Here is a 21759-nt window from a genome sequence, read left to right as displayed (position 1 = left end):
TTCATGTCCATAGAATAAAAAGGCACTATAAATGTGGTGGTATAAGAGAGAAAGAGCAGTGTTACTGAAGGAGCAGATCCAAAAGCCTCTCAAGCTGATTTAATACTTATAGAAGAGTGTAAAACTGTTTTGCCGCAGCACATAATAAAATATGGCTTTGCACAGATGGAAATTGATATACCAGTTTTACAGTGAAGGTGCAAGTTTGGGTGGAAGTGTATCATGCTAGCTAGCAGCTCTATTCTAGGTATATTTACTCAGAAGTAAATTTGACTGAATTCAATGGAACTTCCCTCAGTAATCATCTACGAATGTTATTGAAACTTAAACTGGACTCTGTTCCGGTTCTCAAACCTATGATGGCCAAGGGATTTACCTTTCATTAACTGACACTGGAACTTAAAATAGCAGTGCATAAACCAAAAGGACAAACTATTGCTTGTGGCAGGGATCAGCTGCCCTAGGTCAGCTGCATGTGGGAAATGTGCAATTTCCCACTTGCAGCTAACTCCAGCAGGGCTTGTATGCAGTGCTAAACTTAAATTCAGCAGCTTAAGCAAGCCTGACTTGTGGCTGGGATCAGATGCATTTAGAAGCCCTGATCAGGAGCTCCTAAACACCTGGCAGAGCTTGTATTTGGTGACAAATTTAAAAGGTGCTGAATTCAACTCCTACTTGCAGAGGATCAACTGGGAGCACACTATAATGCTCAAAATTGTCCTTTTGCAGGTACAGATATACTTGCCATATAATCTATTTAGTGGCATCCATACATACATGACACTTCATAAAGAACAGGTCAGATCCCCACCCCAGGAGAAAAACAGACATAGAGAAGCAAGAGAAGGGAAGTGGAGATAAGCGTTGGGGGGAGGATATGTGATTATTTCAATTATGTGTACTTTGGCTTAGTTACAAAACGGTATTAGTTGTCCAAAGACTTTCTGAAGTCACATATGTCAGCATGTGTCTATGTGCATTTTATTTGGAAATAATCTTTCATTATGTATTTGCAATAGAATTGCAACGTAGAGTTGCTAAATGTAGGAAGCCACTCTCTGATGTTGCTGCAATAGTGACATAGCCTGTGTCACTCATTTTCATAATTTGGCTTGGAAGACACATAATAGAATTTTCAAAACACTTCTGTGAAACTAGAGGAGCAAAAAGTGAGCTCATCATATAAGCTTTGTGTGTGGTATAGACAGCATTTCAGTAACTTCATGTAGCAAAGTGATTTGAATTCTAATGACTAAAATTCATTTCCTTCAAAGAAACGAGACATTTCTATGATTAAGACTGAAAGGAAAACATATGCTTTCTCACACCCACATACAATCTGGAACGCAACCTAAACATGCCTCTAAACCATTTGCTATAATAACTAACCTTCAAAGGAAGTACATTTATGCCTAATTCTTGGAAGCAGAGAGAAAAGCTTTCTACACATTCCCTGTCCCTATTCATTAATCATATGTCTGTCTTTTCTATTCTATGTCATCATCATCCTGGTTTTCAAATGTGATACAAAATACACTTCCTTCAGCCTCTAATGCTAGAATTGCTTCCTGCACTTGTGTTTATTGAGAGCTTGTCTACATAGCCCTTGTAATTTGAAGCGGTTCTGGATTTGCTTACATGATAAACAAAGGCAGAAGTGGTTTTAAGGGGGAAACTGACAGGTAAATAATAGTGGATTATATTATCCCAGGGTAAAGAACCTCCAGCCCATGGGTCAATTTTGGCCTTCGAGGGTGCCAAATTTGGCCCATGACATCATTTCCCTAAAAACCGCCCCTATGAAAACTGTCCTTCAGGGTTGTGCTCAGAAGAGATAATAGGCAATGAAGGACTGTCAGGCCAGTCCTCCATTTGATGAGTCCTCTATTTAAAGGACTATTTCGTCCAACTCAGATTAAAGATAAAGAACTATCAGAAAGGAGGGAGGGGTCCTGAAGTTGCCCATTGAATGTTAGAAGCTGGACAGCAGGCTAAGCATGCTCCTAGGTCACAGTCTTCTCCACTATGGTGAAATGTATTGCATTTCAATATAAATTGTAGTACAGTACTTGTTTTGAGAAGTGCATAGATATATATAAATCAGGATGTGCAAATTTGTGCTCTCCCTTTTTTTCTTTTTTTGCTAACACATTTCATCTTTTTGTAAACCTTTTTCAGTTTTGAGTAACAACAGTGGTGAACCCCAACAGAGTGTAAACACTGGGTGAACACTTGATTGAAAAAAGGGGGGCGCTAACATTCTCTTATTGGACACCAAGGGAAACGTAGTATGCCTGAGAGTTCAGGTTAAATTATTCCTTCCTCTTATTTTCCCATACCTGCGCCACGTCCTGATCCAATTAAGAGCTGATCACAAATTGGACTAAGGTTGAGTTCCCTGTTTTCCCCTATACATAACTGCTTAAACCTCCTTTGAGAATCGTAGTGAGACCTATGCCACACCGCCAACTGCCGTCTAGGTACACAAGGAAGCCTTTAATTAAACAAAAAGACAAATCACTAGCAAATGCCTCTTTGTATTCACGTATTTAAGAACGGGCAACGCTACACAGGTTTACTAGGAAGCAAATTCCACTGTATTCAACTGTAGTTACCGAAATTCTGCACAAAACCTAGGGGGGAAAGTCCCATTTCTGTACATATACGGGGACTTGATTCCGAGCAGGCATGCCTAGGATTGAACTGCAGGCTCCCCAGATTCAGATATACATTTGCTTTTATTATTTTCTGAAGAAGAATAAAAATCGCAACTCAAAAGGGTCCTAGAACCGCCGCTCGATAGCATCCTGAGCACCGGCTTTTGTACTTAGCTCGCAGAAGCCCAAACACCTGGCAAATCGATACACTCGGCGCCAGGTTCCAGCCTCTGCTCTCTTAACGGCGTCGAGAGCGGAGGAGCTCGGCGCTCGGCTGCTTCGCCTTAGCGGCTGAAACTGGCGGGCGTCCCTTTCCCACACCAAGATGGCGGCCGCTCGAAGCGGCGAGGCGATCTGAGGCTGGCCGCTCCCCCACCCCCTTCCGCCGCGGGGGAGGGAAGGCAACCTTCTGCCGGGAGGGGGCAGGTCGCTCCGTTATCTGCCCGCCGCCACTCGCTGCGTCGACAAATCCCTCCTCCCCGTTCCGGAGGCTTCTGAAGCCCGCCTGGGGTGAGCGCGCGAAGGGCGAGGGGCCACAGGGCGGCCAACGGCCGGGGCCAGTTCAAACTGAGGAGGCGGGAAAGGGGTCGCGCGGGGTCCTTGCCCCCACCCCCTCGAGGGGCGGATGCGCATGCGCAGTGGGCGTGGCGCCTGGGCAGCCCGGGGGCGAGCGGGGTTTGCCGACAGAGGGCGTCGCTGCGCCGCTTGGACCAGGTGCAGTTCAGAAATGGGTAGCAGCAGCAACAGCAGCCGCAGGTGAGGAAGCGGCCGGCGACGCGGGCTTGGCCGCTGCTCTTGCCAGCTCTGGGTTCGGCTGCTGCTCCGTGCAGCGGCCCGCAGGCTCCGCCCGCTGCTGTTTTCCGGCCACTGGGGCGATAATAATCGAGGCATTGTCCTTTGTCGGGAGCGATGGAAACGATCCTCCCTACTTCTTAAAACTACTTTATTTGATTTCCCCAGACAAAAGGGGTGTTGTTGTTCCTGGATCTCTGGCATCCTTCTGTGGTGTCAAGCCGGAATGTGCTCCGCTGCCGGGCTCCGAACTTGGTGGCCTTTGTGGAGCTTCGATTGGATGCCCAGAATGAATGAATGAATGAATGGGATGGTGGCAGGCTGGTGCTGAATGGGGGAGAAATGCAGGCATTGACCCGGCCAGAAGAAAGCAGCAGGGCATGGTTGGGCTCCAGGTCAAGAGTAAAGAGCTGGCCCAGGACTTGCTGCATGGGCTGTGGTGCTCCACAAGGGCTTGGGTGTCAGGAAATAAGAAGCATCTGCTGGCCCTAATATTCAGACGCTTGCTAGTAGAATTGTAGAGTTGGAAGGGACCAAGAGTCCAACAGCCCTGTAATGCAGGAATCTTTTGCCCAACTGGGGCTCGAACCCATGTCCCCAAGATTAAGAGTCTCATGCTCTGCCAACTGAGCTAACCCAGACGTATGAACAAATACAGTAGAGCTGTTAGGAGAATAACGTTGGAAACATAAGTTGCCCGTTTCTGATCTTATAAAACCATGCGACTTCGTAAGTCCCTTGCAGTAGAGTAATGGGTGGATGCCTTTCTTCACATAAATAACCAACGCCTGTGTGGACTTCATCGTCTGGGCGATACTGTTCCCGTACTGCCTGTGGTATACCACTCCTCCAGGCACCATGCCATTTAAAACTGTTGCTGATAACCATTGTAGTTAAATGCTTGATAGCCTATCCACTACTGGCAAGTTGGAAGCCTCAGAAGTATTCCTATGAAAGATGGTTGCATGATGTAACAAAATTAAATTGCTTGGGGTTGTTAAAATCACTTGAGAGGTAACTTGCAAGTGCTGTTCATGAACACCCATTTTTACAGAACTTGCAGCGTCCTCCTCCAAGTGTTTACTCAGAAGTAAATCCTACTTTGTTCAAGCCCACCTACTGCTAAATAAGTATCTATAGAATTGAGTTGTCAATCCTGTAAATCGTCCAGTCCTTTCTGCTTATAACCGGGGAGCCCTGTTTTGTACAGGGACCAATTCTGCTGAGTTACAGCTTATTGTATGATTGTCTGTGTGAGGCCTGACCTTTGAGTACGGTACATGAAGAAACAGAGGCTTGTTTTCTAGCTTATATGCAAAAGCAAGGTTTCTGAGCTCCCTTTATTCTGTTAGTGAATTTGCTAGGAATGCATCATAAACAATTAATGAGGGAATTCTAATATGCAGATAACTTTTCTTCAAAGTCTTCTTCATCAGATGAAATATTCCATTCACAGGTTGAAATATTCTTCAGGAACTTAACCCACTAGTTTACATTAATATCTCTAACAGCTGACATTGGTTAACTTCTTGTATTTTTGTATTATTTGTCAAATACATTACTATAAGGAGGTCAAAACTCCCCCTTTTTAAGAACCTATGCTTTAATTCAGCATTTTTATGACAGCTGTGTATAAATGCATTCAAAATTCAAATGGTTTATACAGGGGATATCATGTTTATTCAGGAGCTGAATCTTTTTAAATTATTGTGAGACTCAAAATAAAAACCGCACAACTATGCTTTGAGAGATATTGCATGTCTGTCATTTTAAGGGGGATAAAGCATTATTCAAGAACAGAAATAGTAAGTGCCCCACTTCCTGAATCAGTATCCTTCCTGAGGCAGGTTGGGGAAATCCTGAGCATCTGAGGTGACATAGACTGGAAATGCTGCAGAGGCCCTGGAAAAAGGACTGCTTCTTTCAGTCTTCTCTCTTTCTCCTCCTTTTCCTTCCCTTTTCCTTCCCCAGTTTGGTACTCTGAACAACACCTGTGGGAATAATAGGACTAAAGCCTACTATTGCTGCACCATCACTAGCCTCTAAAGTTTGATATCATTGAACATCACACAGGACTGAAAAATTAAATTCTTCTCTCCAGTCAATTCACTTTATCCTAGAATAAGAGATTATAAAACTCTCATTCCCTCACCTCCATGGCTCTTACACACTTTCCTTTAAAAAATGCAGGATTCAATACAGTACTCACCCTGAACATATTGTAACAATACAAAAGCCCAATATAGTTATTTGGTCACTGTCCTTGTGTTTCATTGAAAAGATCACATGGTGTTAATCTGTTTAAAACTAGTGGAACAGAGGCTTGGTTCTCACCTTGAAAAACATTCCTCTCCTGCCTTTTAACATGAAAATCACCTAAACCAAACTGTGCTGAATCTGGGATCTTTCTCCAAGCCTTGGAATGTCTGGAGGATAAAGATAAACTGCTGAGAAGGCACACCACTTCACCCTCCTGCTTCCCATTTCATTCTTTAAAAAAAATCTTCATTCAGTCCCTTTCTGCATTATGATTCCACTTTATGGGAGGGTTATTCTCATTCTCTGTTTCTTAGACCTTGTCCTGTAGACGGGAACGGGGGAAGGAGCCCAGGCGTGGCAACACATTCCCAGGCCCCTGCAGGACCACCATGGCTTATGATGACTCCAAGAAAAAAGAAGGTAGGATTGTTTCATAGTCTGAGAGGTGTTACGAGGAAAGTACAACCCCCCCAGTCCGTGGAGTGAGAGACTAAGAAAGAAAGCCAGTGTCCTGCATGGATTGGGTTTCTGCAGCATTCCAGATCCCTCCCTTGTACTCAGAAAGTTAAGTGTACCTGGGTTGAAACATGAGTCTCACAAGCTCCAAAGTGCTGATTAATTTTTATCAGGCTTGGCCACAAGCAACACTTCCTAACCCTTGTCAGCTCCGTAGAATTATAATTGGATTGGGGACTGGATCCAGACCTTCAACACAGCACAACACTGATGCCTAGGTCCTCATTTGGCTGAGAAGCCTTTTCAGTTCTTGCTATCCAAGGGGGGAAAACCCAAGAGTAGGAATAAAACTTCAGCCTTTGATACGGCAGCCTAAAGCATTTCCCTAAAGGTTTGGGGCAGTGCTTTACAGTAGTGAGTAGATTGTGTGTATGTGTGTGTATGTGACTGCTTGCTTCCTCTTGTGCATTGTGTTTTATCTTTGGCCACAGTGACAGTTGTGAGAGCGTGCCTTGATTATTTCTGACCACGCCAGTATTTCCTCCTTCAGACTGCTTAGAGAGTGACCGAATTGATGGTGTGGGACTAGTAGCTGGCAGAACCCAGCGAGAAAAGAAACGTTCCTACAAGGACCTTCTTCGAGAAGAGGAGGAGATAGCTGCTCAGGTCAGGAAGAATTCACAGAAGAGGCTGAAGGTAAGAGAGTCTGAGAAGAGAATGAGAAAAGCTTGCCAGTCCAACTTTGCCTCTCTCCCACCCAATTTGGACTGCTGTCTTGGTAGTAAATGCCACATTAAGAGAAATGAGAGAACAGGATTCTTGGGGTTATAGAAACAGATGTAGAAATCAGACTATTTCCCTATTTTAGAAAGTTTAATAAAATGGTATCCCCTTCTTCTAAAAAATAGGATGAGATGAATGTAACTTTTTATCATCCACTCATCTTAAACTGCTGTTTGAATTAGAGATTGAATGATCATTACAGAATAGAAATTATTCTTTTGGATGCATAGGTCATCATTATATTGTTGCAGAATGCAAACTGATATGTTGTTGTTTGCCTGATTCTGCAGGTAGCCTGAAAAATAATGAGGTGTGATCTATCTCATTCAATTCCCTGGGGATGTTAACACAGACAGCTTTTCCTTTCCTTTTGACCTGAAATCTCTCCTATTAGTCTAGAGGTGATTATTTGAGCTTTGCGTTTGTTTTTTTCTAAATTTTCAGCTTGGAAAAGTTGTTTTCCGCTCTTAAACAGGGAAGTTCTGCTTTCTCTTGCGAGTATCATTTCTAAATTTCACATAGCAACTCAGACCATCTTCTGTTTCAAAGCACAGAAATGCCATGCCATAGAGAGCATATTTGTTAGCTAATGTGACTTCTATGATCATCTGTATTAGAAATGATTATGTATATGCCTTCATTACTTGGTTCTTTTTCTTCTTTCCAAAATGCTGTTATCTTCTTTTGCAGGAAAGTGACATTTTCTTGCTGGGGACAGACGCTTATAAGAAGAAGAGGAAGCACTCCAATGAGTACTATTACAGAGGTAAGAGTGGAAGCAACATAGGAAGGGATATGACAAAGGAGAAAAGTTGAGCGGTGATTTTAAGGTTCAATTTGTACTTCTAAGGTTCTGCCAACAGGCTTTGTGCTTCCTGGAGGTAAAGTGAGAGGCCAGGTCCTTTCCTACAAAGCTTCCAGTCTAAAGATAAGATAAGGGAGAGGCCAATCAGTGAAAGGGAGGCAGCTGTATATATTGCATATTCACTTGACAGCTAATTTATTTCCATTTACTTATAAAAATATTTATATACCACTGTTCATAAATACTATCAGAGTAGCTTACAACAGTCACACATAAGACCATACAATAAACAACAAATAAAATTTAAAAGTCAGAAATCAGCTAACTGTTATGGAAATAGGCATTCTGAATTGCTTGAATAAGCCTGGTGGAATAGAAGGGTTTTCAGCAGGCATTTAAAGGTTGAAACGGAAGGCACTGCTGAATCTATTGGCAGGGTATTCCACAGGGCTTGGTCGAGGCTTGGTTTTGCGTTGCTGTCAAATAAGCCTCACCAACTTATTTGTAAGTCGACTTTCATGCCTGGCCTCCCATCACAGGTGTCACTGGCTTACCAATAGGAGAAGAGGCAAGATCAGCTGTCAGTGTGTTTGTTTATCACTGCCACCTCCCCTCTCCCAGAACATTGCACTGACACCACTCACAGGTCAGGTAAGAGCTGCCAACCATTACTGAATACACCAGAAACAAAATAGCCTCTTAAAATCCAATGTGTCCTTATATTTCAGCCTCACCAATTGGCCTCACTGATTTATAAACCAAAATTGATTTACAGTAGGATAGCTCTTAGCAGTTCAAGACCGAATATCTTCACCCGGACATGAGGCCGTGAAGTTATGATGCTGTGCAAGTGAAGATGGGTTTGTTGTTGGGTATACTTCCATTGACCCTTCTTCTCTGAACTCTTTCAGAACTTTCTTCATTTGAGTTATCCCTGCCTTTGGAATCGTCTGCAAAGAAGAGGAAAAAAGTAGTGACAAGCCAACCCTCTGCTGACACTGCCATGGATCTGCTTAAGGCCATCACCTCACCTTTGGCCACAAGCTCCAAGTCCTCGAAGAAAACATCTGAAAAGTCATCTCATTCTTCACTCTCTGCCTCTGGCCATTCAGAAGGCAAGAAGGAACACCACAAGAAAAAACTGAGTGGCAGTAGCAGTGACCTGTCCTTGGATGAAAGTACTTTCCACAAGTCCAAAAAGGTGAAGCCCCCCTACGTGAACACTGAAATGTTGACCTTGCGTGAACCTGATGGCTTAAAGATGAAACTCATCCTCTCACCTAAGGAGAAGGGGGGAAGCACAACGGAGGAGCCCTTTCCACATCCATCAGCCACAAAGAAATCCTCTAAGAAGTCAGCTCGGGACGAACAGGGATCATTTCTCCCAAGTCATGATTCGCACGGCTTTTCGAAATCATCCCGAAAGAAGCACAAACCACTGGAGAAGGAGCCGCATCCCTCTCCAGCTGCTGAGAGCTTTAGCCCAGACACACCCCTCTTCCCTGAAGGCCAAAGCAGTGAATTTGAGCTTTCAGGCCTGGAACCACAAGCAGAATCAGGTTCCTCCTCTGGAGGTGAACTGGAAGCTGGAGAGCTAGTAATTGATGATTCGTACCGGGAGATAAAGAAGAAGAAGAAATCAAAGAAGAGCAAAAAGAAGAAGGACAAGGAGAAACACAAGGAAAAGAAGCATTCCAAATCCAAGAAGAGTTCTGGGCTTTCCGGGCTTTCCCCTTCACTGGCAGTAGCAGAAGTAACAGCTCCACTCCCAGTCTCTCCAACCAGTGCGCAGTTTGCCGTTCCTGCCCCTCCTCCTCCACCACCGCCACCTGTATTCCATACAGATGGCCAGAGTGAGAAGAAGAAGAAGAAAGAAGAAAAGGAGAAGGTTGAAAAAATGGACAAAGAAAAGGTAAAAAGGAAAAAGTGGGTGATTAGAAATGCTGAGGACTTTTGTTCCCAAAATAGAGGGCTCTAGACTGTTCTTTGCAGTTTTGTTAACTTCAGAAATAGGAACCAAATATATAAATTATCTTGATTGTTGTCTTTCTGAACTGCAGATAAGCAGAAACACTCTAAAGGAGTACACTTCTCCCCCCCCCCCCCCGAATGTGCTTAACATTGAAACAAATTGGTTTCTGCTTTAGAAATATTTAGGTAAAAGTAGCTGGTAGAAGTAGCTATTTTATTCATTGATGGCAGCCCTGTACTGCCCAGTAGCTGAAGCTCTTTGAGTCATGTATATAAACATTGATAAAATACAATGAGAATAGCAAAACAATTGCAGAATAAAATAAGAAACTTTAAAATTGCAATATAAAACACAGCACACCAGATACAAATCAATAAAAGTTAAATACAAATAGGCATTGAAACTTGTAAAAGCAAAACCTCAAACTGCACAAAAAAATGAAATTCCCTGTCACAAAATGCAACTAGAACAATGGGAGTTTCGAACACTGGCCCTACAGTAAATGTCTAAATTCAATTAATGTCTCTACCATACAGGATGCTGTCCAACTAAGTTATGCAGAGTATACCCATGGAAATTAATAATACTAAGTCATGGTGTAGTGAGATATAGCCCACACTGAGTTTGAAAAAAGGCTTTTATGTAAATGAAAAACCAATTGGATCCTTTCTGAAATATGAACATGTATACTCTACCTGCCAAACATAGGCATATCAATTTAACCTAATGAAAATAAATTGCTGTAGTCTGCCCGGTACCTATCAGACGTCTACCTATCAAGGTAAGAGTGAAGCAGAGAAGATCCATACTGGAAAGAAGAGAAAACAAAAATGCCCACTGTGCAGTATATCCCCATACTTAACTTTGTTTGCTGTTATGGGGCTTATTGTAAGACCTAATATCAGCTAATCCGTTATTTTACTTGTATGCTGCGTTTCTAAAGTTAAACCACACTCAAGCCATGCTTTACAACATAAAAAAATTACTGGCAAAAGTAGTCATAAACAGTAAACAAGACATCAAAAAGTATACAACCAAATTGAACCATTTCCACATAACTCATAAGATACAAAATAAAGATACAAAAAATTAACAGCAACACCCCCCCAAAAAAAAACCACTTAAACAATGCCTCAGTCCAAGATTCTGTTCAGCAGCCTCAGCTTTTGTAGCAGGAGTCAGTCACAGCCCTGTCCTCCCAGGCCAGGTAGACAAAGGCCTGCAAGGCAGGGAGCAAGTCTTCCAGGACTCATAGCCAAGATGGTCTATATGGGATGGGGTTAAATACATTCTAGCTGTCCGTAGAGAAGGAACAGTGGAAGAAGAAGAAGAGTTTGGATTTGATATCCCAATTTATCACTACCCGAAGGAGTCTCAAAGCGGCTAACATTCTCCTTTCCCTTCCTCCCCCACAACAAACACTCTGTGAGGTGAGTGGGGCTGAGAGACTTCAAAGAAGGTCACCCAGCAGCTGCATGTGGAGGAGCGGGGAAGCGAACCCGGTTCCCCAGATTACAAATCTACCGCTCTTAACCACTACACCACAAAGCGATGCAAGGCCTAGTTGTAAGAAAGAGTGGTTTAAATGGTATTGTTTATGATTGCCGCAGCTAGAGTAGTATATCCAAAAAAATTGAAAGAAAGATACAAAAGAAATTTGGCAGAATAAATTGATAGAATACACAGAATGAGTAACTGTGAAATTAAGAAATAAGAATGAGTCACAGATAAGATGTGTGGAAGTGCTTTGAAGAGTATCTTAGAGGGTATAATAGTCAATTTAACCTACAAGTAGGAATGAACACATATGAGCAGCAGATAACACTAATTAAAGGAAGACACACACTAACTAAAGGAATGGGTGGAATAATAGAATATACAGCTGACAAAAGACTATCTAGAATGCCCTGGAGAGAGATGGACTGGGAAGTCTGAAGATAAGAGATAAATGATGAATATTGTATGATGTATATATAAGTTGTAAAAATGCATTAAAAATAGTAACAACAAATGGTATTGCTTAGTTGTAAATTAACATGTGTTAATAGTCAGATTCCCACCATTGTTTAGGAAATAGGAAGAAGTATCAGTAGGAAACTTGATTTAAATCAGACTTACATTGACTTTTTTTTCTTTTTGATATAAATAACCTTGATGCTAAGCAATCTACTGATTAAAAATCCATTAAAAAGCATGGGAAAATAAAAGAGTACTTGCCTGGTACTGAAAAGGTTACCAAGTATGCACCGGGCATGCCTTTCTGAGAAAGATGATGCAGTGCTGCCACAGAGAATACTTTCTCTTTCATTTCCATCCTCTGGGTCTCATTTGGCACTGCCACTCAGCAGAGAGGTCTCCAACAATGACCTCAAGGACTGAGTAAGAATATAAGTAGCTAAATAACATACATCATACAAAAACTCAGCTTGAAATTAACCCACTTCTAACTTGTCTAAGAGAATGCACCAGGAGATTATTTTCTTTGGGGATTTCTAAAAGAGCTTGAATATTTTACAACATATTCCAACATAAACTTCTTGCTTTCTTTTTCCTCTTCCTGATTAGCCAAAGAAGAAGAACATGTCTGCCTACCAAGTATTCTGTAAAGAGTATCGTGTGAACATTGTGGCTGAGCATCCAGGAATAGGTAATAGAAGTGGTTTGGGAGATATCCAGCTGTGGCATCCCGCTTGGACACACTGCACTTCTCTTTCTCTCTTTCCCCCTGCAGCCCACCTCTATATCCCTAAAATCTGCTCCAGAGAATTGGGGGACCTTTTGGAAAGGAGAGGCAGGGGAGAGATAGGTCGGGGGATGCCTGGCATCTTTACTGGCATGATGTTGGATCCTGCCCATTGGGCCCCTGCAAAACGAAAGCACAAGCTGCGGAGAAGAAATGTTTAAATGTTTGAAAGAACTCTGCCTGCTCCAGCGAAGGCTCTGTGTTCCCATTATGAATCTGGGCGATACACTTTTTCAGAAAGCATATAACCAATCATTCTGGGCCGTCTCTTTGGTATTAAAGTGGCAGCAGAAATAAAAATGGCACTAAGGGTTGTAATGCAAATGCCATTCTTCACTGCTTGGTCAAGGTGTGATTATCAAGTAGGGCATTCAAAAGTCCTTGGATTCAAGATGGCTCTGTGCACATGACTTTTGGAGCTTGGGGAGTCTAGATCAGCATACTTGTCTCCTCTGCAGAACTCCATGTAAAGGGACTGAAGGGTGTGGGTTTTTTTCAAACTTAAGAAACACAACCATATCAGACCTCCAGATCCCTGTTAGAAACGGGCAATTGTGGCTTATGTCATAAACCAAAAATGATTAGCACCCTTGCTAGGAACAAACATGTTAGCATTTAAATTGTGAATACTTGGAGGGTAGGCAGGCGTACAATATTTTTTCTCTGGGTAGATGACAGGATTAAATGCCACATATATGCATAGCGGTAGAAATTACCTTCCATTCTGCTGTCACATATCCTCCCAAGCATAAAATTCTGAATTTCTTGGCTCCTGCTCCTTTCCACTTTTTGTCCCAAATCCTGACCATGTAACATGCATTACAACATTGTGTGGGATGGACTAGACCAGCCACTAATGTAAGAGAGCTTTAAAAAAGGGGATTAGACAAATTCATAGAAAATAAGGCTACTTTTCATGATGGCTGTGTGATACCTCCAGAATCAGTATACCTCTAAATATTGTTCATTGGGGAACAAAAGTGGGAGTGGTGCTGTACTTATGTCCTCCTAGTGGGCTTTCCATAGGCATGTAGTTGGCCCCTGTGGGGGAAAGAGGTGGGCTAGCTAGGTCTCTGGTATGTTCCAGCAGGGCTCTTCTTATGTTCTTGCTCAAATTCCTCGCTGTGATGTTTTTGCAACTGTTCCATGGATTGTTTTTCCATGTATGCAGACAATAATGAGATATTTTAGCATCGTATGTATTGTAAACAATGAGTCCTATAACGGTTCAAGTAGTTAACTGAATGTACACAGAAAATCTCTGCTTTTCTCTGAATGGCTTACTTTCCCTGTTTTCCCGTTAGATTTTGGTGATCTGAGCAAAAAGCTGGCAGAAGTTTGGAAGCAGCTTCCGGAGAAAGATAAGCTGGTAAATATCTGATAAACATTTGTACAGAAAATGACACGTGTAGGCAGAAAACTGACTTGGTCCTGGAATACTGCCACCATGGTTCTTGAATTTATTACCTTCCAAATCTGTGTATTGCATATCACCTACTCCTGCTTGCGAATGGGAAATGTTTGGTATTGATATTCTCTCTGTCTCTCTCTCTCTCTCTCTCTCTCTCTCTCACACACACACACACACACACTTGACCAGACATCCTGTTTTACAATTGCTCCATCTGTATGGTTGGGCAGCTGATGTTGCCTTTTTTAACACTAGTTTTGTTTTCCCTATTCTTTGCAGGTTTGGAAGCAGAAGGCGCAGTATTTGCAACACAAGCAGAATAAAGCAGAGGCTACAACAGTGAAGAGGAAAGCAACCTCATCAGAGGGTGCACCAAAACTGAAAGGTAACCTCTATATTCCACTGTTTCTTCCATGCCATTCTTAAAATGAGGCTGTTCAAGTGTAAGACGAGGGTGTCTGTTAGTCCATTATGAGTGTGTGTGTAATCCAGGATCTTCAAAGATCCTCAGTATTTATCCCACACAGTTTTTGATGGCAGACCCTCCATGTTGCTTTATGCAGATGCTTAGTATGAGGGACCCTTTTAAGATTTTGAATTCTTTTCATTTTGAAAAAAAAGAACATCTACCTTTGAACTATGCTAAAACAAAACTTACTTTGTTTGATAAAAGGCCTAGGCCACATACACAGACAGTAATACTACAGTGATACCTCGGGTTACAAACACCTTGGGTTACAAACACTTCAGGTTACAAACTCTGCTAATCCGGAAGTAGTACCTCGGGTTAAGAACTTTGCCCCATGATGAGAACAGAAATCGCGCAGCGGGAGGCCCCATTAGCTAAAGTGGTACCTCAGGTTAAGAGCGGTTTCGTGTTAAGAACGACCCTCCAGAATGAATTAAGTTCTTAAAAGAGGTACCACTGTAATTTGGAATACTTTAAGGACTTTAAATATTAAGGAATGCAGTTTAATCAAAATCATACCTGGGTATCCACAGGACTTCCAAACCTATAAGTAAGGTCATATTAAACTATGCTTGCTTTCAGGAGTTAATCTAAGATCTGCACTTAAAAGATCTTTCTGGGGAAAGTTATTCCACGTGTGGTATATGGTACCGAATATAAAGCTGCTCAAAAAATGCTGTTGGAGCAAATTCCCAATAGATCTGTACAAATTAGGCCAACAATGTGAAACCTGAATAATTAAGGACAGACTGATTCTCAGTTTCCTTAAGACTGTTGCTACTTTAGCTTCAAAACAATTGAACACATTTTTGTTTCAACAAGCTTCTCTCTCTGGATGAAAAGGTTTAAAAACAGTAAAAAATGAACACCTATCTTTTGCTTTTTGTACTGTTTTGAAGACTATTTTTTAGCTGTTTTGTGGTATGTTTGTGAATCAGCTAGAGCCAAATGTAAGAGATGATTCATAAATAAATAAAACTGCATTAAAAATAAAGTAAGTTAAAGAAATAGTGTGGGCTGAACTTCTATGGCCATACAGTTTGGCTATGTAAACTTTGCAGTTGATGCAGAGTTTTCATAGTATGGAAAATGCAGAAATAAGTTTTTTACTTTCTGTTGTCAGCTTCTCTAACAGGGGCACTTTCGCCCCATAAGAAGTCTCCATCTAGCACTGTAGTGCTATCTGCATCACCTGTCAAAGTTCCTGAAACGGATCCCATAGATGTAGCTGCACATCTGCAATTGCTGGGTGAATCTCTAAGTCTTATTGGCCACAGGCTTCAGGAGACAGAGGTAAGTACAGGAACCTTCGCACACAAATGTAGTCATTTCATTTTTAAACAACAGAGCTATTTTATTCACAAAGTTCAGATAACTAGTTGGAATAAGCTGAATTGAACAAGTTTGCCTATTCTGCATACTGCATTCAGTGCCACATTGAACGAGTGTGTACACCACTCGCTGGAACTTTGCTCCAAGGGCTCTTATTTGTGTACAGTCATACCTCGTGTTACGTTTGCTTCACGTTGCAGCTTTTCAGGTTACAAATGCAGCAAACCCGAAGTGTTTACTTCCGGGTTCGCCACATGCACAGAAGCTGCGTGCTTCGCGCATAAGTGCTGTATCACGCACGCGCAGTAGCGACACTCTACTTACGGACTTTTTGGGGTGCAAATGGCACCCCAAAACAAATTGTGTTCGTAAGTAGAGGTACCACTGTATCAAGACTCCACTTTTGCAGGTTAAGCAAGCTTCATTCCTGAGTTGCTATCATTTTTTTAAAAAAAATCTCATGGTTTCCAATTCTATGTCAAGATGTTTGGTTGAACTAAGGTTTATATATATAAAGCAGAATAAATGTTTTCCAAAATACATATAAGACACAGCTCTTGCTTGGCTACTGCTGCGTTTGAGGGATTAGATGGAAACTGTTGATCACATTAGTCTATTATACAAACTACCCGCAGCCATTTCATGGCATCATTCTGGGATGACTGCCTGTGCAGAACAAGATGACACGCCCTGCATTACTGCTAATGACATTAAATTAAAATGCCCAAATGGGGATTTTGGCAGCTACCCAAACAGTTTGCCCTGAAATGATGAATCCATTAAGAGTGAAAAGCTCTTGCATTGTAAAGTAGCTTGAAGTAACAATCCACCCAAATTGATTTTACCCTCATTTACTAGTTTTAACTACATTTCGTGTCTGGGTATACAATTCCTGAGTACATTTCCCTTTATTTGTATTCTTTATTTATTTACTTTTTGCTTTCAGGTGATTTTTTTGTTTCCAACTTACTTCTGCTACAGTCAGGCCCTGTTTCTGGGCTTCTCATGGGTATGTGGTTGGACACTGAATAGAGACCAGAATGGCCTGATTCAACAGGCTCCTCTTATGTTCTTAGTATAAGACAGGGTTTCGCCAAAGTTAGGTCTCTAGCAGTTTTTGGACTACAATTCTCATCATCACTGGTCCTGCTAGCTAGGGATGGTGGGAGTTGCAGACCAAAAACAAAGAGCTGGATACCCAAGTTTGGGAAACCCTGCTAGGATATGAAACTGAGATCTATTGCCTCTGAACATGGAAGTTTAACATAGCCCAGGGGTGTGGATGCTTAAGCCCAGGGGCCAAATGCAACCCTCCAGTCCTGTCCATGAATCTTGGGACTCTCCCCAGCCATACACCCTCTTCCCCGGCGATGCCTCTCACCAGCCCTGCTTGATAGACTTCTTGCTTGTTTTTGTCTGGCTGGAATGAGTCCTTGAATTCTGAGAATGACTTTTGCTTGCTTGCCTGGACGGGCACTTGAGGGGAGTTTCAAAAAAACCAGCCTCTTGTACAGATATAAGATTTACATTAATTGTTCTGCCCTTTGCTAGAATGTGTCCCCTGCCCCTCCCTGAACAGAATGAAACCCTTGAGCTGGAAAGGCTTTCCAACCCCTCATATAGCCATTAATTTGTGGCTTGTAGTCATGATGACTATATGGAAGCTTCCAGGTACAGTGCACAGCAGCAGCACATCAAACATTTAAGCATCACAGTAAGGAAATACAAGGTGGGAGCACCTTACTGGTATCTTGGGCAAAGCTGCTTTGTCATCTGCTGCACTCCCATATTTATCATTCTGCCTGGTGCTTTAGACATAGGGCGCAGGGTTGCAGCCATGGTGTGTTGAGTAGAAGTGGCCAGAAATAACTTCAAAAATGAGAAAGTATATCTTCCATCTCTGTTCCTTCATTCCTGCATTTGAGCTTCATCTTTGCTAAGGGAAGAGCGCTGTTAGAATTCTTGCTCCGTGATTGCAGTCATGGGATTGTTGTCTTTCACATGACGGTGTATGTTTTGACTCCACAGAGTGGGAAGTGACGGAGACAGGATGTTTGTGTTACTGTGTTCCATGAAGTGGGACTATTGTCCTTTGTTCTTTTCCTCTTTGCTGTCTGATGCTAGAGAGACAGGAAGCCATGTTGCAGTGCTCTGGGTGTGTTTATATGTAAATAAAGTAGATTAGCCAAAATGCTGAGTTGCAGAGGTCTGTCACGCGAGCTGCGCAGACTCTGCGGATCCCTAAGTGCTGGTGTCTGTTGGCATTGGTTGCTGTGATGTTCGGGCTGAAGAAAGCTTTTGAAGCTCCCGAACAATTGACCAGGAGGGAGAAAACATGCCAGTTGGGCATGTGTCTCTGCCAGGGTCCTACTCAAGAGTAGGACGAGCTCCTGACAAGCTCTTCAATAAGCAAATCAGGGTTGCCAGCTCCATGAGAATGAGAGAATCTGTGCGGGGCCTAAGACAAAGATAACAAACTGACATCAAGACAAATCTCTTACTACTACTTCCTTTTTTCCTTCCCAGGGTATGGTAGCTGTATCAGGAAGTTTATCTGTGCTCCTAGATTCAATCATTTGTGCTCTAGGCCCTTTGGCATGCCTGACGTCCCAGCTCCCTGAACTAAACGGCTGCCCCAAACACGTTTTGGTAAGTTCTGTGTTGTTTTGGAATGCCAAGGTCTCACACTATTTCTTACAGCTTCCCTCTGCCCATGAAAGGCATGGTTTTTGCCATAACTGTAGCACACATTCAGCACTTTGCTTTATATGTAGGATACTCCTGTGTTAGTACCCTCTTCTCTCACAGCTTAAGGAATTTATAGAAAGGAAAGGCTGATTGAACTTAGTAGGATTCAAGTTGTCTTATTTTCCATCTGCCCTTCTGCACAATCATGTATTTTTAGTCCTGGAGTAGCCAGTGTGGTGCCTTCGAGCTGTTGTTGGACTCCAACTCCCATCAGCCCTAGCAAGCATGGTCAATGGTCAGTAACAATGGGAGTTGTATTCTTTACAACATATGGAGGGTGCAATACTAGCACCCACTGACTGGGTTGAACATGCAGTTTTTATGTAATTTGTTGGTGGTGTCCACATGTCTTCCTTGTTGCACTTAAATCCCACCTTTTCCTGTGTTCAAAGCACACTTTTTTGTATGTGAGATGATGCAATATACACTCCATACCAGATTTTGTATTCATTGTATATGAATAGAATATTTAGAGGACTAGTGTGGTGTAGTGGTTAAACTGCTGGACTAGGACTTAGGAGACCAGGGTTCAAATCCCAGCCCTGCTCTGCACCTCACTGGTTGACCCTGGGCCAGTCATAGAATTGTAGAGTTGGAAAGGACCTGAGTCCTTTCTAGCCACTGTCTCTCAGCCTAACATAAGTCTCGGATGTTGTTGTGAGGATTAAATGAGAAGGGGCAAAACTATGTACGCCACCTTGAGCTCATGGGGGGGTAGAATATAAATAAATAATGATTTTGTTATTGAAAGAAAGCTTGTGTAAAGTAAAAAAAAATAGAGGATAGTGCATTTTAGAAAACAATATGGTATCCGTATCCTACTTTTTCTTGAATGAATGCAAGGCAACATAGATGGTACCCCCGTCCCCTTATCAAATCAAACCTGTGGGATAGGTTAGCCTGAGAGGTGGTGGCAGGCTCAAGTTCACCTAATGAGAATTGAACCCAAGTCTCCCCCCATTCTAAACTAACCCTTTAACCATCACAGCACATTGGCTGTGGAGCACACCTAATTATGTGGAGAGTTGCTTCATTTGTCCCAGGCAGCTGAAACATTTATTAAAGGCTGTCCCTTCAACCTGCTGTTAATATTTTCTACCAGCAGGCGGCTGTGTTATGTAAGAACTGCAATTTTATAAAAACATGTCTTGAATTTATTTTAAATATTCATATCCTGCCTTTTCTAAGATGCTCAAGGCACCTTCCATGTTAAAAATTAAAGCGCAATGCAGCAAGCTAATACATTCAGTGCTAAAAAGCAGAAAACCAGTAAAACTTAATTCTGAGCATCAGTCCAGTTTCGCTCACCATGGTGAATGTTCCGTTGTCCTTTCTTCTCCAGCTTGGAGTTGAGGAAGCAGTGGGGATCAACTCTTAAGACTTGCAGTGAGCTTTGGAGATTACAACAGAACTACAGGAAGATATCTGTTCCCCTTTCCAGTTCCACAGAGGGCTGAGTCTTGCCATTTTGAGTCTCTGTGATCAGTATGAAGCCTTTGGCTCTGGGGGGCAAGGTGGCCATTTTGGCTATGAGTAGCAAAGATAAAGCACACCGTCAGTGACCCAGTCTTACTGTCTACTCAGAAGTGAATTAGATAGGACCTAACTGCAATCTTAGGGCTAGTTTCCTGGGAGTAAACCCCTGCAAGCATCATGGAGCTTATTGCTCATGTGCTGAAAGTCCTGAGGACCACAGATTTTAGTCCAGCTACCAAGACCAGCCAAATGTTGTGGCCCTGGCTTCTATAGAATTGGGTGCCACAAAATCATTGGTGCTGAAATATTTCTTTATTGGCTTAGTGATGGCTATCAAAGCCCAGGGCAAATGAAAATATTCCCCAGTACCTCTGAAAGATCCACAGGCTTTTGTGCATCTCCAAAGGAAGCACTCTGTCTACCTTTGCCATGTCTTTAGGTGTTTGTTTTTTCCTAAGTCATTTGTTCTGCTGCATTAATGTCAAAGGCATGCTTGTTTTTTTTATAAGATACTGATTCAATTTAATATTTCTCTCTCTCTCTCTCCCCCTCTCTCCCCCCGGCCACCTTTCCAGTCAAACACATTGGACAACATTGCATACATCATGCCTGGACTCTGACAGGAAAAGGATAATGGGAAGTGACGTGCTGCCAAGTAACTGAAGTGTGTACAGATACACTATCCTAGTTCTTCCAGAGGACAATGTATAGGGCTTTGAGTTTTTCTCTCTGTAATATATAAAATAGAATTGTAACTATTTTGCTTGATTTTATGAAAAGTTTCAACTGTAATTTGTGGGAATCGGTTTTGTCTCAGATTGGATGTCTCTACAATTAGAGTTGGGAAATATTTTGATAGATTAGCCTTAATATGGTTGGGTTGTTTTTTTTTTTAATGAATTGGTTTTACTTGGAAAAGTCAAGCAAGTTTGGTTGAAGTTTGGTTGGCTTGCATGTTGTTAAAATAATGCTGGGAAAGAAAGTTGAGGGGATAGTGCTTTGCTGAGGGCTTGTGCTGGCACCAGGAATCCTCATTAAATCTTCCAGTTGTAAGTAGATTGCTAAATACAGATTCAGGTGTGGTGAGTGAATTCTCAAATTCTTAGGAGAAACAAGGGCTTCTTAATATGGATAAGTAGTAAATCCTAGTGAAAGCCTGCATCACTTTTTCACAGGTTGTAACTAATCAATGGATTGTGGTATTTTAAAACTGTGCTGGGATATTCTAAAGAGGAGGATCTACAAGCCCTACCTTCAACTCCTCCTGATTTTAGCTAATTTCTCTTCCCCTCTGCTATCTCTCTACCCCCACCCCCAGTACCCTTCAAAAACTAGTACCTAAGGTAACACCATAAAAGACTGAGGGCCGGGGCTCCTCCAGCTCCCTTACAGTTCACATACTGATTTATAATTGCTTATCACCAGCAGTGAACTGACGTGGTCCTCCTCTCATGGTGCTGAAATGTGTGCTGTAGAGGCAGTGATTAAGCTGAAATTTAAGGGCTTTTAGCTGAGAGGAAGACAATGAGAGGGCAGGTCCTTTATCCCAGCCACAGGATTTAGCTCTTTGAGTGCCTGTTGCTCTTTGAGGAAGCACTTCCCTCACACCTAGGATGAAGTGTGGCATTTTTAACATGTGTATTTACATTTTCATATACTGCATCTGTAGTAGATTAATTTATATTGTATATTTCTGTATATAGCTATAATGAAAGCAAAAATTCCCTCCATCAACCATGTATGGAAAACGAGAACTATGTGTTTTTACCTGGATACCCCGCCAGAATTGCATTTTATCTGCCGTTTTCAAGAAGGAAATAGTAGCGGTGGGATTTGGATGGTGGATGGAAACAAAA

General features: G+C 42.2%; 1 protein-coding gene across 4 annotated transcripts; it reads left to right on the top strand.

Annotated features, from left to right (window-relative positions):
- The first annotated feature begins 3058 nt into the window (after positions 1–3058).
- HMGXB4 (HMG-box containing 4) lies at positions 3059–21711 on the top strand. Of its 4 annotated transcripts, none has more exons than XM_053407426.1 (11): positions 3059–3167; positions 6023–6128; positions 6715–6860; positions 7638–7713; positions 8664–9664; positions 12290–12371; positions 13772–13836; positions 14158–14263; positions 15471–15640; positions 18206–18328; positions 20479–21711. In XM_053407426.1, the coding sequence occupies exons 2-11, from the start codon at positions 6098–6100 to the stop codon at positions 20521–20523; spliced, it is 1845 nt and encodes a 614-aa protein (XP_053263401.1). In that variant the 5' UTR covers positions 3059–3167; positions 6023–6097; the 3' UTR covers positions 20524–21711. The 4 variants fall into 4 exon arrangements, with proteins under 4 accessions (XP_053263401.1, XP_053263403.1, XP_053263405.1 ...); XM_053407428.1 differs by lacking the exon at positions 20479–21711 and adding an exon at positions 19770–19869; XM_053407430.1 differs by lacking the exon at positions 6023–6128 and having other exon boundaries at positions 3066–3167.
- Positions 21712–21759: the final 48 nt, after the last annotated feature.

Source organism: Podarcis raffonei, chromosome 10 (genome assembly GCF_027172205.1).
Source record: "Podarcis raffonei isolate rPodRaf1 chromosome 10, rPodRaf1.pri, whole genome shotgun sequence".
NCBI lineage: Eukaryota > Metazoa > Chordata > Lepidosauria > Squamata > Lacertidae > Podarcis > Podarcis raffonei.
This window is presented reverse-complemented; position numbering and strand designations above follow the sequence as displayed.

Bases quoted from the DNA above. Each gene is read 5' to 3' on its own strand.
- HMGXB4 (XM_053407426.1), top strand. From the start codon at position 6,098: ATGGCTTATGATGACTCCAAGAAAAAAGAAG. The intron at 6,129-6,714 runs GTAGGATTGTTT...TTCCTCCTTCAG, and splicing joins TGACTCCAAGAAAAAAGAAG to ACTGCTTAGAGAGTGACCGA. The intron at 6,861-7,637 runs GTAAGAGAGTCT...CTTCTTTTGCAG, and splicing joins ATTCACAGAAGAGGCTGAAG to GAAAGTGACATTTTCTTGCT.